Source organism: Polyodon spathula, chromosome 39 (genome assembly GCF_017654505.1).
Source record: "Polyodon spathula isolate WHYD16114869_AA chromosome 39, ASM1765450v1, whole genome shotgun sequence".
Classification (NCBI taxonomy): domain Eukaryota; kingdom Metazoa; phylum Chordata; class Actinopteri; order Acipenseriformes; family Polyodontidae; genus Polyodon; species Polyodon spathula.
In genome coordinates this window covers 185,278-197,614 of record NC_054572.1, presented here as the reverse complement: position 1 = coordinate 197,614, position 12,337 = coordinate 185,278, and the positions used below count along the sequence as shown (strand labels likewise).

At 40.9% G+C, this 12,337-nt stretch overlaps 1 protein-coding gene across 1 annotated transcript; it reads right to left on the bottom strand.

Annotated features, from left to right (window-relative positions):
* Window positions 1–942: 942 nt before the first annotated feature.
* On the bottom strand, window positions 943–8,456 carry LOC121304653 (nuclear ubiquitous casein and cyclin-dependent kinase substrate 1-like). The gene is made up of 8 exons (XM_041235918.1): window positions 8,394–8,456; window positions 7,381–7,462; window positions 6,888–6,993; window positions 6,226–6,275; window positions 5,205–5,357; window positions 4,578–4,733; window positions 4,019–4,168; window positions 943–3,540 (listed from the first exon to the last, which is right to left on the bottom strand). The coding sequence occupies exons 1-8, from the start codon at window positions 8,454–8,456 to the stop codon at window positions 3,296–3,298; spliced, it is 1,005 nt and encodes a 334-aa protein (XP_041091852.1). The 3' UTR covers window positions 943–3,295.
* Window positions 8,457–12,337: the final 3,881 nt, after the last annotated feature.

Genomic DNA, 12,337 nt, shown 5'->3' with positions numbered 1-12,337 from the left:
CTTCCCTCAAACCACAGAGCTATTTCACGCATTGAAGTCACCACAGTCAGCAGCCCACATTCTTGAATTGTTAGCTCCAGGCAACGATCAAACAATGTTTTTTTTAAACCAAGTTTGATATTTACAAAACTATTATGGGATTGCTGGTGTCTAATTTAATCTAGAGAAGTAGAACATATTTTTAAATAGCCCTAAACCCAGCTACATTTGAAATTTTAAGGAGCGTGATTGAGAGTTGACAAGACATGCAGCAAATTACCAGAAACCAGTAGTGGTGAAACACAAACCAGACACTGAGAAACAGGCTAGCCAAACCATAGAGGGAGCCATCATTTACCCTTTAGTGGCGTTCAATTTCAGATGATGCATGCTAGTACACAACATCACCCCCTATGGGCAAGGGGGGGACGGGGATGAGGACCGGGACTTGGCAAGTTTGTTTCGAGTGCACCCGTTTCTGGGTATAATGTCCTGAAAAGTGATGCATACAAATGTAGGCTTGTGATTGCGAGCAGCACAAAACTACGATTGTTTAAGCAGTATAAAAAGTAGGTTGCTTTTATTAGGATCTGGGAAACCAATAATAAAGGATGTGGAATCCCCCATCATAACATGCACAACAGTTCAAAAGGTCACCCCCCCCCCCCCCCCCCCCCCCCCCCCCCCCACCCCCCCTTTTTGCTACTGTTAACAAAAAGGTTCCTAGCCTTTTATAAACAGGATTCACAATTTTTACATTTACATTAATTTTCAGCACACATACAAGTTTTTTTTTCTTTTAAACTGAACACTACAGCATTTAAAAATTAAAAATAACACATTTGCGCCTCTTTGCTACTGAATGTTTACTGAAGTTTCCTTTTTAAGCTTTATAAAACCGAATCCCCCACCCCACCCCAGGAATATTCAGAACAGTTGCATATTTTTTTTGTTGGGGGGGGGGGGGGGGGGGGGGCTAGAACAAAGATGTCCCATGACAAACTTAGCTGCTACACAAAAGAACTCGCACACACACGCACAGTATAGGGGTTAATCATCACTACAGAATACGTCATGTCTGACAAAAATGCAGTTTACAGCTTTACATTTTGTACCTGCCAGGAAAATAAATTGAGCCACTCCCTACTTCAGTACAGGAGTTACAGGTCAAAAAAAAAAAAGTCAATTTAAAAAGTTATGTTGTTTTCATTTTCACTAGCTGTCCAAGATTGTTTGACAGCAATACACAAGTACAGTGATGTGCCAAAGTTCAGACATTGTTGCTGAAATATTTTATTGATTATTTCTCATTACTAGTTGATATTTCAGCTCAACTGTAGATAATGCACATGGCTAACACCACGAAAACCTTTACCAAATAGATGCAATAGGGATAAAAAAAAATAAAATAGTCATGTCATGAATTAACACTTTAATCTGTGGTATAAATATGGGTCTTTACAAATACACCGAATCTGGAAATTAATGCAATTGATTCACATTCATTCTGTGCAAATAGCACAGGATAAGAGGAGCAATCCCCCTAAAGTTTAAAGCTACGTTCAGTTCAACATCATTTTGAATACAGAGACACGTCTGGCGTTGGGGTACTATGATTCACATTCATTTAGAAGCAGAGGGACTGTACCTTCAAAACGCAGTCTAAAATAACCAAATGGTTTTACACCGTTTAGTTCCCCCATTCCCTTCCAATAAACTGTTCAGAACAGACAAACTGTATTGTACATCGGTATTATTGAACAGCATTAGCTGCACACAAACAAGATTCCAGCCACAGGCACCCGCTGGCCTGTAACTCTTCAAAAGCAGGGTGCTTTTACAACACACACACACACTCAAGTGGACCAGAAACAAACTTACAATCCTGATTAACGTCTTTATCACAAAGAGCACACCTCGACTAAGAGCACTCGGAGCTGTTCCAAGCAGCCTATGTTTCAACGTTAACTTTTTAGTGCCCAATATTACCGTAAAGGAAGAAAAAAAATAAGATTTATTTAATGGATAAGTGTTTGCTTGTACAAAGTAGAGCAAAATTAACATTGCTTTAGCCAATGTAACCTGAAGGGGAAAGGCTTTGACACCATTTACAAACTACACTGCAAGAAAATTAAACATAGGCTTCCAAATAACAAATGCTGCGTCAATACTTTCCGGCAGAAAGCAGAACTTCACATTGGTACTCTTTCCTTTTTAACATTTGAGTAAAAGAGATAGATATGATCATTTTTGTTTAAAATCAAGATATTTTATTTATTTAAAAAAAACAAAACAAAAAAAAAAACAGAAAGTATTTAAAGAAAAACAAATCAATTTTGGACTTTCTCTGAAGAAGAAAACTCTGCACAAGGGATTTAACAGAACCAGCTTATGTCTTAGCAGGTCGGCTGATTAATGGTGTAAGACCCAGCAGTCAGATAGGAAGCGCCACACAGGGCGCCTGCAGTGAGCCTAAATGACTCCCCCCCCCAAACATGGAACGCTGAATAAAGTACAGGCACTACATAAACTCCAATTCCAACACAGGAACCGACATTAAAAGGACAAAAATTGTTGCGATTGTTCAGCTACTTTAATTTGAAGCTTTAATTTGAAGATTTACCGATAACTGAATAGTATCCTTTTTTGTTGTGGATTCATTAAAGCTTTGTTTTTCGTTTTTTCTTGGTAACCTGAGTTTTCTTGTGCAGCTTGATCGGGAATCGATGTAGACAGGAAACATTACCGTTAACATGATGAAGATAGTGTTATAAAAGTGACAGCTTTATAAAGAGGATATACTGAGCAGGTTACACAAGTTGGCATGGAAAACAAACAGCAACATATGGAACTACAAAGGGAGGGGGAGGGGGGCACAACATACAGGCAACAAGCGTACCACTATCACTGACAATGCTATGCTGTCCAACAGAGCTGGCCTTAGTCATAGTTGGGATGCAGCTGTACGGTATTCCTGGGGATCTTCCTTAGCGAACACAACTCTACACCAGGTAAGTGGGTTCCCAACATGCAAAGCAGTGACGCCAAGGATATCAGGCCAGAAACAAACAAAAAATACAAGAGGCCGAGTCAAGCAATTAAACCCGTGAACTAGCTAGCCACTACTGGTAGCAGGGTACCAACTTAGGCAACAACATTGCTAAGGTCTGTTAAAGTAGGGAAAAAAAACCCCAAAACTGTCTAACCCCTTGAGCCAAACTGACCGTTTTGGGAAAAAAACAAAAAACAAAAAAACCTCTCTACTTCTACACATAACCACCCCCCCCCAACCCCCCCAACTGGTGTCAAACATCACTCAATCCTCCCCAGATGGGGCCTCCTCTTCTGACACTTCATCCTCCTCTTCCTCCTCTTCCTCAGGTTTGGCCGTCTTCTTTGGGGGAGGAGTGCGTTTCTTCTCTGGCGCCTCGTCTTCCTCCTCCTCCTGGGGGCTCTCTGGCTCTTCCTCATCCTCCTCTTCATCTTTGGGGGAGAACTTCTCCTGCGCCTTGGCTGCGCTGGGCCGCCCCTTCCCCTTGCCTTTCATGGGGCTGGGAGTCACTGAAAGGAGATGGAGAAAGCAGAATTACATACAATGGAACTGCTGTATTGCAATTGGTGTGGACCGGTCGTGGTGTAGGAGGAAGGATTATCTAAACCTAGTCCCTGTAGGTCAGTAATCCATATGCAATACATATAAGTGTTTGCCTGGATCAAAAAAGTCTGCAGTGGAAGTTTGACTGTTCGGATAAGCATATGGCTTGCTTTGTGAAACAGATACCTTGTTTCAGTCAAGCACAGTGCTCCCCTTTAACCCCGCAGTTCTGAGAAGACAAATGCTGGCGTACTGGTTTTACGGAGCCTTATACCTCGAAACAGGTTTTAAAAGGGTCACCTTTTAACAAGACAGCACTGTGACAGTTTAAAAAGTAAATTGAGTTCACGAACCACAACCCTCTATTTATCAAACACCACACCATTTTTATGAGAAACACTTTTTTTTTTCCCCCTAAGCAACTGCATTCTTGCGCAGCCTCACCAGTAGCCTTTAGCCGGGGCTTGGGAGACTTCTTTTCCTTCCTCTCGGGCCTGGTCCTCCTGATCACTTTCTTACTCTTCTTCCGGGAGCGGCCGTAATCGCTGTCATCGTCATCATCAACCATGAAGTCTTCATCGCTGCCTGACTCCTCTGTGGGCAAGAGAGAAGGGAGTGTCAGACACACACACACACACACACACACACACACCAGGGATATTCAATCAGTCTCTTTGTGCTCAGAATGGGGTACTTATGCTAGATCTATATTAAAAAAACACTGAATTCATAGTTCTCATTGACGTATTCAATGCGAAAATCACAAGCATAAAACAGAAAGACCACCAGTAGATGGTGTATTTAGAAAGCCAGTACAGCTGCCTGAGTTTCATGCTTGTATAACAGCAACACTAATACGGCAGATAAAACACCTGACATGCTATATATTTTTGGCCTTGCAGCAGTGTCTGATTAGCTGGTTGTCAGGGCGACCGATCTTTCCAAGAGAAACCTGTTCGCGGCGTTCGAATCGGAGTGGACTGGGGACCCCTCGGTCACTCACTATCTTCGAAGAGCACCTCCTCGTCCTCCTTCTCTTCCTCCTCCTCGCTGCCTCCGTCATCCAGCAGCATCTCCCTCTGTTTTGAGACGGCTTTCGAGGCTGCCTGGCGCTGCTGCCGCACCTTCGTGTTCACTTCCTTCTCGTCATCGCTGTCCTCTGCAGGGCACAGAACACACACACATTAGGACTGCTCCATTTCCTCTGGGGTGTGGGAAACCTACCCTTGCGCACCAGGTTTTTCAGCCAACCCTGTTCTAAATTAACCAATTAAACATCAATCCAGGCACTAAGAAATCCACTAATTTTTTGACCTATTAAACTCTGAGTGAAAACGCCCATTAGGACTGGAATTTGGCAACCTTATATTAATATTTCAATTCTTTATTAAAAAAAAAAAGTGGCATAAATAAATTAATACAGTTATGCTATTAAGCATATGAAAACATCTCTTTTGTTCCATGTATTCAATGTATAGCAGCTTTTTGCAGTGGCTGCAGACCCCCCTAATAACTTTCCAGGGGGGTGGCAGGTAAAGAAACAATGACTTGAGACCCGCTGATCTACAGGCATTGCATATCCCACAGCACCGCCCATCTGACCCCTAACCCGCTCCAGTGGTCTCCCTACCTGCTGCCCTTTTCCGGGATTTCGGCATCTGTTTGGGCGACTTCTCAGGTTTGGGTTTCTTTCCCTTTTTCCCTTTTTTCGAGCTGTCATAGTCGCTGTCGGCTCCCTCCTCTTCCTCCCCAAAATCATTGTCTTCCTCGCTGCCGAAATCATCTGAGTGGAGAATAAAGTAAAACAAAGAACTCATGCTTAACTTTAAAATATTAATCTCTATCTTAGTCCAGTAAATACATTTGCTTTATTCAGTGCAATTTTAGTTTAATTGTCAAAATTCAATAAATAAACAATGTAAAAATAATGAGACTAAATTGGTTTCCACGTTTTTTTGTTCAGAACCTAAAGCATTATTTAACCCTTGCATGCATGACGACCTCACATACGGGACAGATTATAAAAAAAATAAGAAAAACTTACTGAGGACATATGGACGATGCAAATGCATGATGCTCACATATGAGGATGCCATTTTTTCTACATATAAAAGCAAATTGATTTTTTTTTTTTTTTAAATGAAATATAATTTACTGTGTCCGAACAGTGTTTTATGAGACATTTTATGCAGATTGGAAATAACTATTTAGGCCTAAGTTGTAATGTTTCAGGGCAACAAACACACAGGAGTGCTCATTGTGAAGGCTCAGACTGGGAGAGACTGTTTCAGAGCTCATTAAAATACCGATGGGCTCGATGCAACATGACCCTCGTCTCATTAGGAACGCTGTGTAACACAGAGTGAAATCAGAGTAGTGTGTGGACTGTAGTTCTTTATTTTTTGCTCATTAACCCTTTTTGGCTGCAGCTGAAGTTATACAAGACTGTTCGTAGTTCTGAACCTTCGCCTGTACGATTTCAGATTCCCCTTCTGTAGCTCTGCACCAGCAGAACACGAGGCTGGTTTTGCCTCTGAGAAACAGTTTGTGTGAATTCTTTTTTTTTTTGTGTGTGTGTGAAGCGCTTTGGGTACAAGTCCGTGGTCATTAAAACGTGTAAAACATTTAAACCACAAACACTGTGGGCTTACCCGCAGACTCTTCTTTTTTGGACTTTGTTACTTTGTCATCTGAGTCATCACTAAAGGAGAAGAAAGAAAGCTTTTTAGATACAGAGCACCTCACCCTAATCATCGATTCTCAATGTTAATGCAATATTCACCTTGCTGGGACCACAATTAAGCTAATTTTGCGAGGGAGGGCAATTGCTGGTACAGAACAGTGCTCTAAGCCAGTGGTTCCCAACCCTGGTCCCGGGGACCCACTGTGTCTACTGGTTTTCATTCCAACTGAGCTCTCAATTAACTTAACTGGACCCATAATTGAACTGATAATTTGCTTAATTAGACCTTTGTGATTGTTTTCAGATCTTAAAACAGCTGAAAAAGTTCAAGTCAGCTATAACATTTTACAAGTAACTTGAACTCTGCAACTGTTTAAGAACTGAAAACAATAAAAAAAAAAAAAAAAAGAAGGTTTGATTAAGCACATTACCAGTTCAATGAAGGGTCTAGTTAAGTAACTGAGAGCTCGGCTGGAATGAAAACCAGACACAGGCGTTCCCCAGGATCAGGATTGGGGAAACCCTGTTCTAGAACTCTGATTTGGTTACCATGGTAGCATTCAGGGACAGGGGAACAGCAAGTTGTAAAAACAAGACAGAGGGAAACAAGGCATGTCCCGTCTGCTTTACCTGTCTTCTTGAGAGTTCTTCCCAGGCCTTTTCTTGTGTTTCACTTCACGGGGAGAGGCGCGCATTTTCTTGCTTGGAGGTGCAGAACCTCTCTCGTACTCCTCATCTGAATACAACAAAAAAAAAAACAAAGGTCCTCAATATAAAACTAAAGAAGCAGTCAAGCTTTGCAACAACAAACAAAGTTAAAATCTCTGCGGGTCTTCCCGATTAGAACAGCTGGGACCACTGCCCTCACTGCCCTTCGCTGTCTGTCTAACAAATGTTACCATTACTTCAAATCGCAATTCTAAGGCAGAACTAGAAGCCGAGTTTAGAAAATGTTCTATTTAAATAGTGAACCCCCACCCCACCCCACCTCTAGGAACATTGCATACTGTGCCACTCCCTCAAACCTAGACCCTCAGCATTCTTTATTCATATCCTATTTGGTTCTAATTAGCCTGCCAGGCATTCTGTAACACTAAGCAGGGTACACCCCTGTACATCTCACCTGCATCGTCAGATTCCTGGAACTGCGAGTAGTCAACCACCTTCCTGTTTCTGCAAGAGAAACCGGAATGAAAGAGACAACACTGTTAACATCCCTTCAAATTCTTTACAGCAATCGGCTCACAAGGCAGGCTGGGAAAAGATATCTGTAGAATTAAACCTAGCTTATTTCTGACACTGCAATGGTACTGAAACACTGTATTTTTATTTATTTATTTTATCAGCAGTAGCTGAGTATCAATGCAGCCTGAACTGGGACACTGACAGTCCAAGTCTGAAATACCTGTAAAGACAGAACTTGCTTTTAAACATGTACAGATCAGGCAAACACTGTGGAACAGCCGTGGTTCAGTTTAGCCAAGCCTATCAAATATGTGTCCGCTTACTTGCCAGCATTATATGTACCATGTCCAAAAATCTATGTTCCCGAAATGTGTTCCAATTTAAACGTGGTGTAGCTCCCCCTTCAGCTGGATTTGAAGGGTGGGTCGCTGTAAAAAAAATTCAAGCCTGGCTTTTCTTAAATGCATTTATTTCCATTCCAACGTAACAATAAATGAAGGCTGTAAAAAAGTTCAGACATTACAGAAATCCAGTCAAGAAAAGGAATATGGAAAACACTACTAACCTGATAGGACTCGTTTACAAGGACACAGCATAGACTTTCTATGTTAACAAAATCTCTCATTTTGTGGTCTAAATTCATTGTACATCACCTCAAAGTACCAGCATAGCCAAAATGTAAATACGCTCGCACCTTTTTTTAGTGGCAGGTTTATGAGGCAGACACGCACGGTCGATAGAACCAGCTTCATTTACATGGGCTTTCACATATTTTAGGGGTTAGAAAAATAGGGAAGCACGAGATCATATACTATTAATCTTATGCCGCTTTCACACGCAAATGCCGCTACTGAGCTGCCTCATAAAATGATCAAAGGGATCATTTTACAACTTTCAAACCTGTCAGTCAACAGATCGTTGGCACGACAACTGCGATTCCCCATAAATTACAGCATCCCGCACCGTCCCGTCTATTTGTGATTTCACCTCCTCGTCAGCCAGTAAAGTTAACATTTCCTTAACCTACTCCAGACTCCAATTACTACCTCGTTCTTGATCAGCCACTGTATCTGACAAAAATACCCAACGCATTCAGGTATACATGCAGTCATGTGGGGTGTGACTTTCAATCCACAGCCACTACAGCGCTTCAGTGCCGGCACAGCCTTTCACACAGGAGTTAAGGCTGTTCCGAGCTACCTCTAAAACAGGACGGCCCTGTGACGCTATAGGCAATTCACACAGACCAAAATGCTGCATCAGTGCTGATTCTCAGCAGTCGTAACTAGTCTGTGTAAAAGGGGTATAAGAGGAGCAACTTAACAGTAAAACTGTATTATTCATTTTCGTGATAAGGGCTGTCTAAAAAGCCAGATGTTTTAAGTTTAATTAAGCCCTATGACGCACGAAGCGAGAGAAAAACGCTATAATGGAGAGAACAGAACTACAGTTTAGAATCTGTTTAAAAGTTTGTAAATTACACTTGAGGACATTTACAAAAAATGTGTTTTTCAAGTGGCTTTTTAAACTTTTGTCTCATTCAAACTAGGTCAGTATGGGTATACTTGAGCATTAAGAAATCATTAATTTAGTAAATCTGCAGAGCAACAGCTTTTTAAAACTGTATAATATTGTACACCTTTAAGTAGATATTTGGTCCGATGCACGCTCTAAAGTCGGTCGGCCCTCAAAATGGTAGAATTCTCACAGTCCGCAAAGGGTTAAATGTAACTTACTGTATTCTTTATTTCGATCTTATTGGAATTTGATCTTATTTTATACTGATTTTACTGTACCTTATAACTGCGGATCTGCAATGCAACTTTTTATAATGTGATATTTTGTAACAATTTTAAGTCGCTCTAGGTAAGGGAGTCTGCCAAGAAGAAAAAAACAATTTATACAGATAGATAGATAGATGAACTGTGATTTTTTTTCTTGATTTTCTTAAAAAGTTGTCCGGATATGCCAATATCTGTAACTGTGCACAAACTATCCACTTACAGGAGTTCAAAACATATCTGTGTCCTCTTAAACGTCTCCCCGTGTAATATGACACCCCTCTTTATAAATCCTGGTTAGAGTTACCAGCCACTTCTATAAAATGGGTTCCTGGCCAAATAAATACGGTACAGCCCCAGCCTCTTCCAAGACTCACTCAATCATCTGCCACAATGTCCTTTCCAATACCACAGCACCACCTAGCAGTCCCTCTGAGGTACTACAGGGTTGCGGTCTTAAAAGTTGTTATTTGATGAAAACGAAATCTTTGATATCCATGAAACTGTCCTAGAACATTAATGCATGTTTGCATCGCCATGCTCTATGAAGAAGAATTCCCAGTTTGGAATTCAAGCTTGCATTACGCTTTATTTATTAATTTTTTTAAATCAATTAATTTTCTAGGTCTGTAACCAGTGGGATGCTAACCTTCTGGATTTTAAATGCATTGCCTTGAATGTTTTCCAATTACTGTCTAATGAGATCTGTGGAGGACCAGAGACTAAGTGCGTCACAGGAGGGAGTTTATTATTAAAACAACTTGTTTCGTTTCCCGGCTGGTCCGATTATTTTACCAATAACTTAGATCTCCTCCTGATATTCGGTAGCACGTTTAAACTCTGCTGGTGCAGCCAGTCGGTAGCAAGCTCTTCCAAGCGGGTGTCACTCACAACACCATACTGTCCTGATTGTAATATTTTCCTTTGCAACTGCTAGAATATACTACAGCCACTTCAAATTTAACACGCAAATAGGATGTTTTTTTCATCTTGGTATATGTGCAAAACGTTGCAGCTTAATATTAATCGTATCAGAGTTAAAAATAAGCGCCAATATAAACTGTGTAATCATTAACCACATTACTGTGAATAGCAGGAGGCAGCTTTTCTTAATGACTGCGTTCGAGTACAAGGCACCCTGCAATCACACAAGCCAAGCAAAGTCAGCGTTCCCTGGAATGAAAAAAAAAAAACACAGAACCCCAGGGCTGGATTTCAATTCCTAACAGGGAGTGGGGTTAGAAAGTCTCTTCAGCAGGGAAGGAGAAAAGAAAAAAAAGAAGAATTTGGTTTTCAAATGCCAAACATCAGCCTCAAAAGCACTGGGGTATTTCGCGAGGCTTTGGCATTCCAGGTAGCTGGCTTTCAAACATATAGGATTAAAAACGAAACCCACAATAACAGGGAGTACAAATACACAGTGCAGGTTCAACCGGAACACACAATGGTAATTAATACAATAAGGAATTCTAAAGCAGAGGGCAGGGTTTGAAACTCGCACTAGTCCTACACCCAAAACCTCCAATCAAGTGTATTTAAATGATCAGATTTGATGTTAGATAAAATAATTCCTTCCTTATCGCTGTACAAACAACTCCTATTAGTAAATTCAGGTGTTATTCACGCTGCGATAAGCGAGATCAGTTCAGGAGCCCGAGTTCACACTGTCATATTAATAACACACCTAGGCAATCCTGAAACCCAGGACTAGGTCCTGCAGGGGGGAGTGAGATCTGAAGCCATGAGGAGAGCGCACTGTGTAATACAACAGCTATGTTAAACTACTAAACTTTAGAAAGAATGTATTACTCCATTGTAGACCAGTAGAACGTATTTGACAGCGTGGAAACCCTGCCACTGACATGCCTGTAGAGAGGTTGCAGTTAAAATGCAGCATGGCAGCCAGGTCCAGTGCAAATGTAGGCTCACGGCTGCACAGGCAATTAATTCAGGCCAGTTCCACGTCATGCCAGGCAAGTTAAGCTGAAAGGAGGTTTGATAGTGTGTGGAGAGCCACAGATCAATTGATATGATACATGCTCAAATAGAAACTAGCTGAAAAGTTGGTCAGCATGAGATTTGCAGATTGTGATTAGCACTGAAATTGTATGTTGCAGGTAGACCAAAAACAATTCTACCAGTCACTTGTAAATGCCATGTTTTTTTTTTTTTTTTTTTTAAACACACAAGAAACAAATGCATCAATGTAGCTCAATTTCCATTCCTCTATGAGGCATGTTACATGTTTATTTATACTGCAAGGGAGTTTACTTTTAATTAACATTTGTATTACCAACTGCAAAACTGGTAATAAACTGTGTACCAAAATGTGGGGAGAATTACTTTGGCATTACATGAGCAGAGGCCATGCCCGATTGAAAATTAGTAAAGGGCGGGCCATTTTCTATTTATTAAAAGATGACCGAGTCAGTCTTCACAGCGTTAATTGATTACAATGTTATGAACTGCCAAGACTGAAGCACATGTGCCAAGCTGAACACAAAACCGTATCAGCGCTGGTGTGCCTGGGAAGGCACTTGTGTGGCACTGCCTCAAACGTGTAAGTTGTACACCAGGAACATGAAACAATTATTTATTTTATTTTTTTTAATTCAATATGAAAAAAATCACAGCCGCTCCACCATTTTCGTAGCAATGTCATAAAACTTTGCAATCCCCCAAAAAATCTAACATATGCAACACGTAAAAACTGAGTACATGGGCATCTGAATGAGCCCAGGCCACTGCAAATTACTTTTCTGAGATACATTTTTTATTAAAAAAAAATAGTCAATGTTAATGGCCAGTAATGACCCCTATTTGCATTATTATTTTTATTTTGTTTATTTTAAGGGATTCATACACTAGAAGATTGATTTCAATAAAAAGGGTGTGGGCGCTGCAATCTATTCAAAATGTTTAAGATATTTCTTACCGTTTCATGAGAGAAACAAGCTGTACATACAGTGTGTGTGTGTGTGTGTGTGTGGGGGGGGGGGGGGGGGGGGGTATTTTATAAGGTTTAATAGAGGTATGTCTTGTGGAGGAGAGGATCGAGCAGGATGAGTTTGTTGGTGGGGGTGGGAATACACTGTACTGCAGCTAAGCACAATG

What these genes read in the sequence shown, in the direction of transcription:
- LOC121304653 (XM_041235918.1), bottom strand. Translation starts at nt 8,456, where the DNA reads ATGTTAACTTTACTGGCTGACGAGGAGGTGAAATCACAAATAGACGGG. An exon ending in ACGGGACGGTGCGGGATGCT is followed by an intron (nt 7,463 to 8,393) that starts GTAATTTATGGG and finishes GGATGTTAACAG; the next exon opens with TGTTGTCTCTTTCATTCCGG. An exon ending in GGAGGTGCTCTTCGAAGATA is followed by an intron (nt 4,169 to 4,577) that starts GTGAGTGACCGA and finishes TCTTGCCCACAG; the next exon opens with AGGAGTCAGGCAGCGATGAA.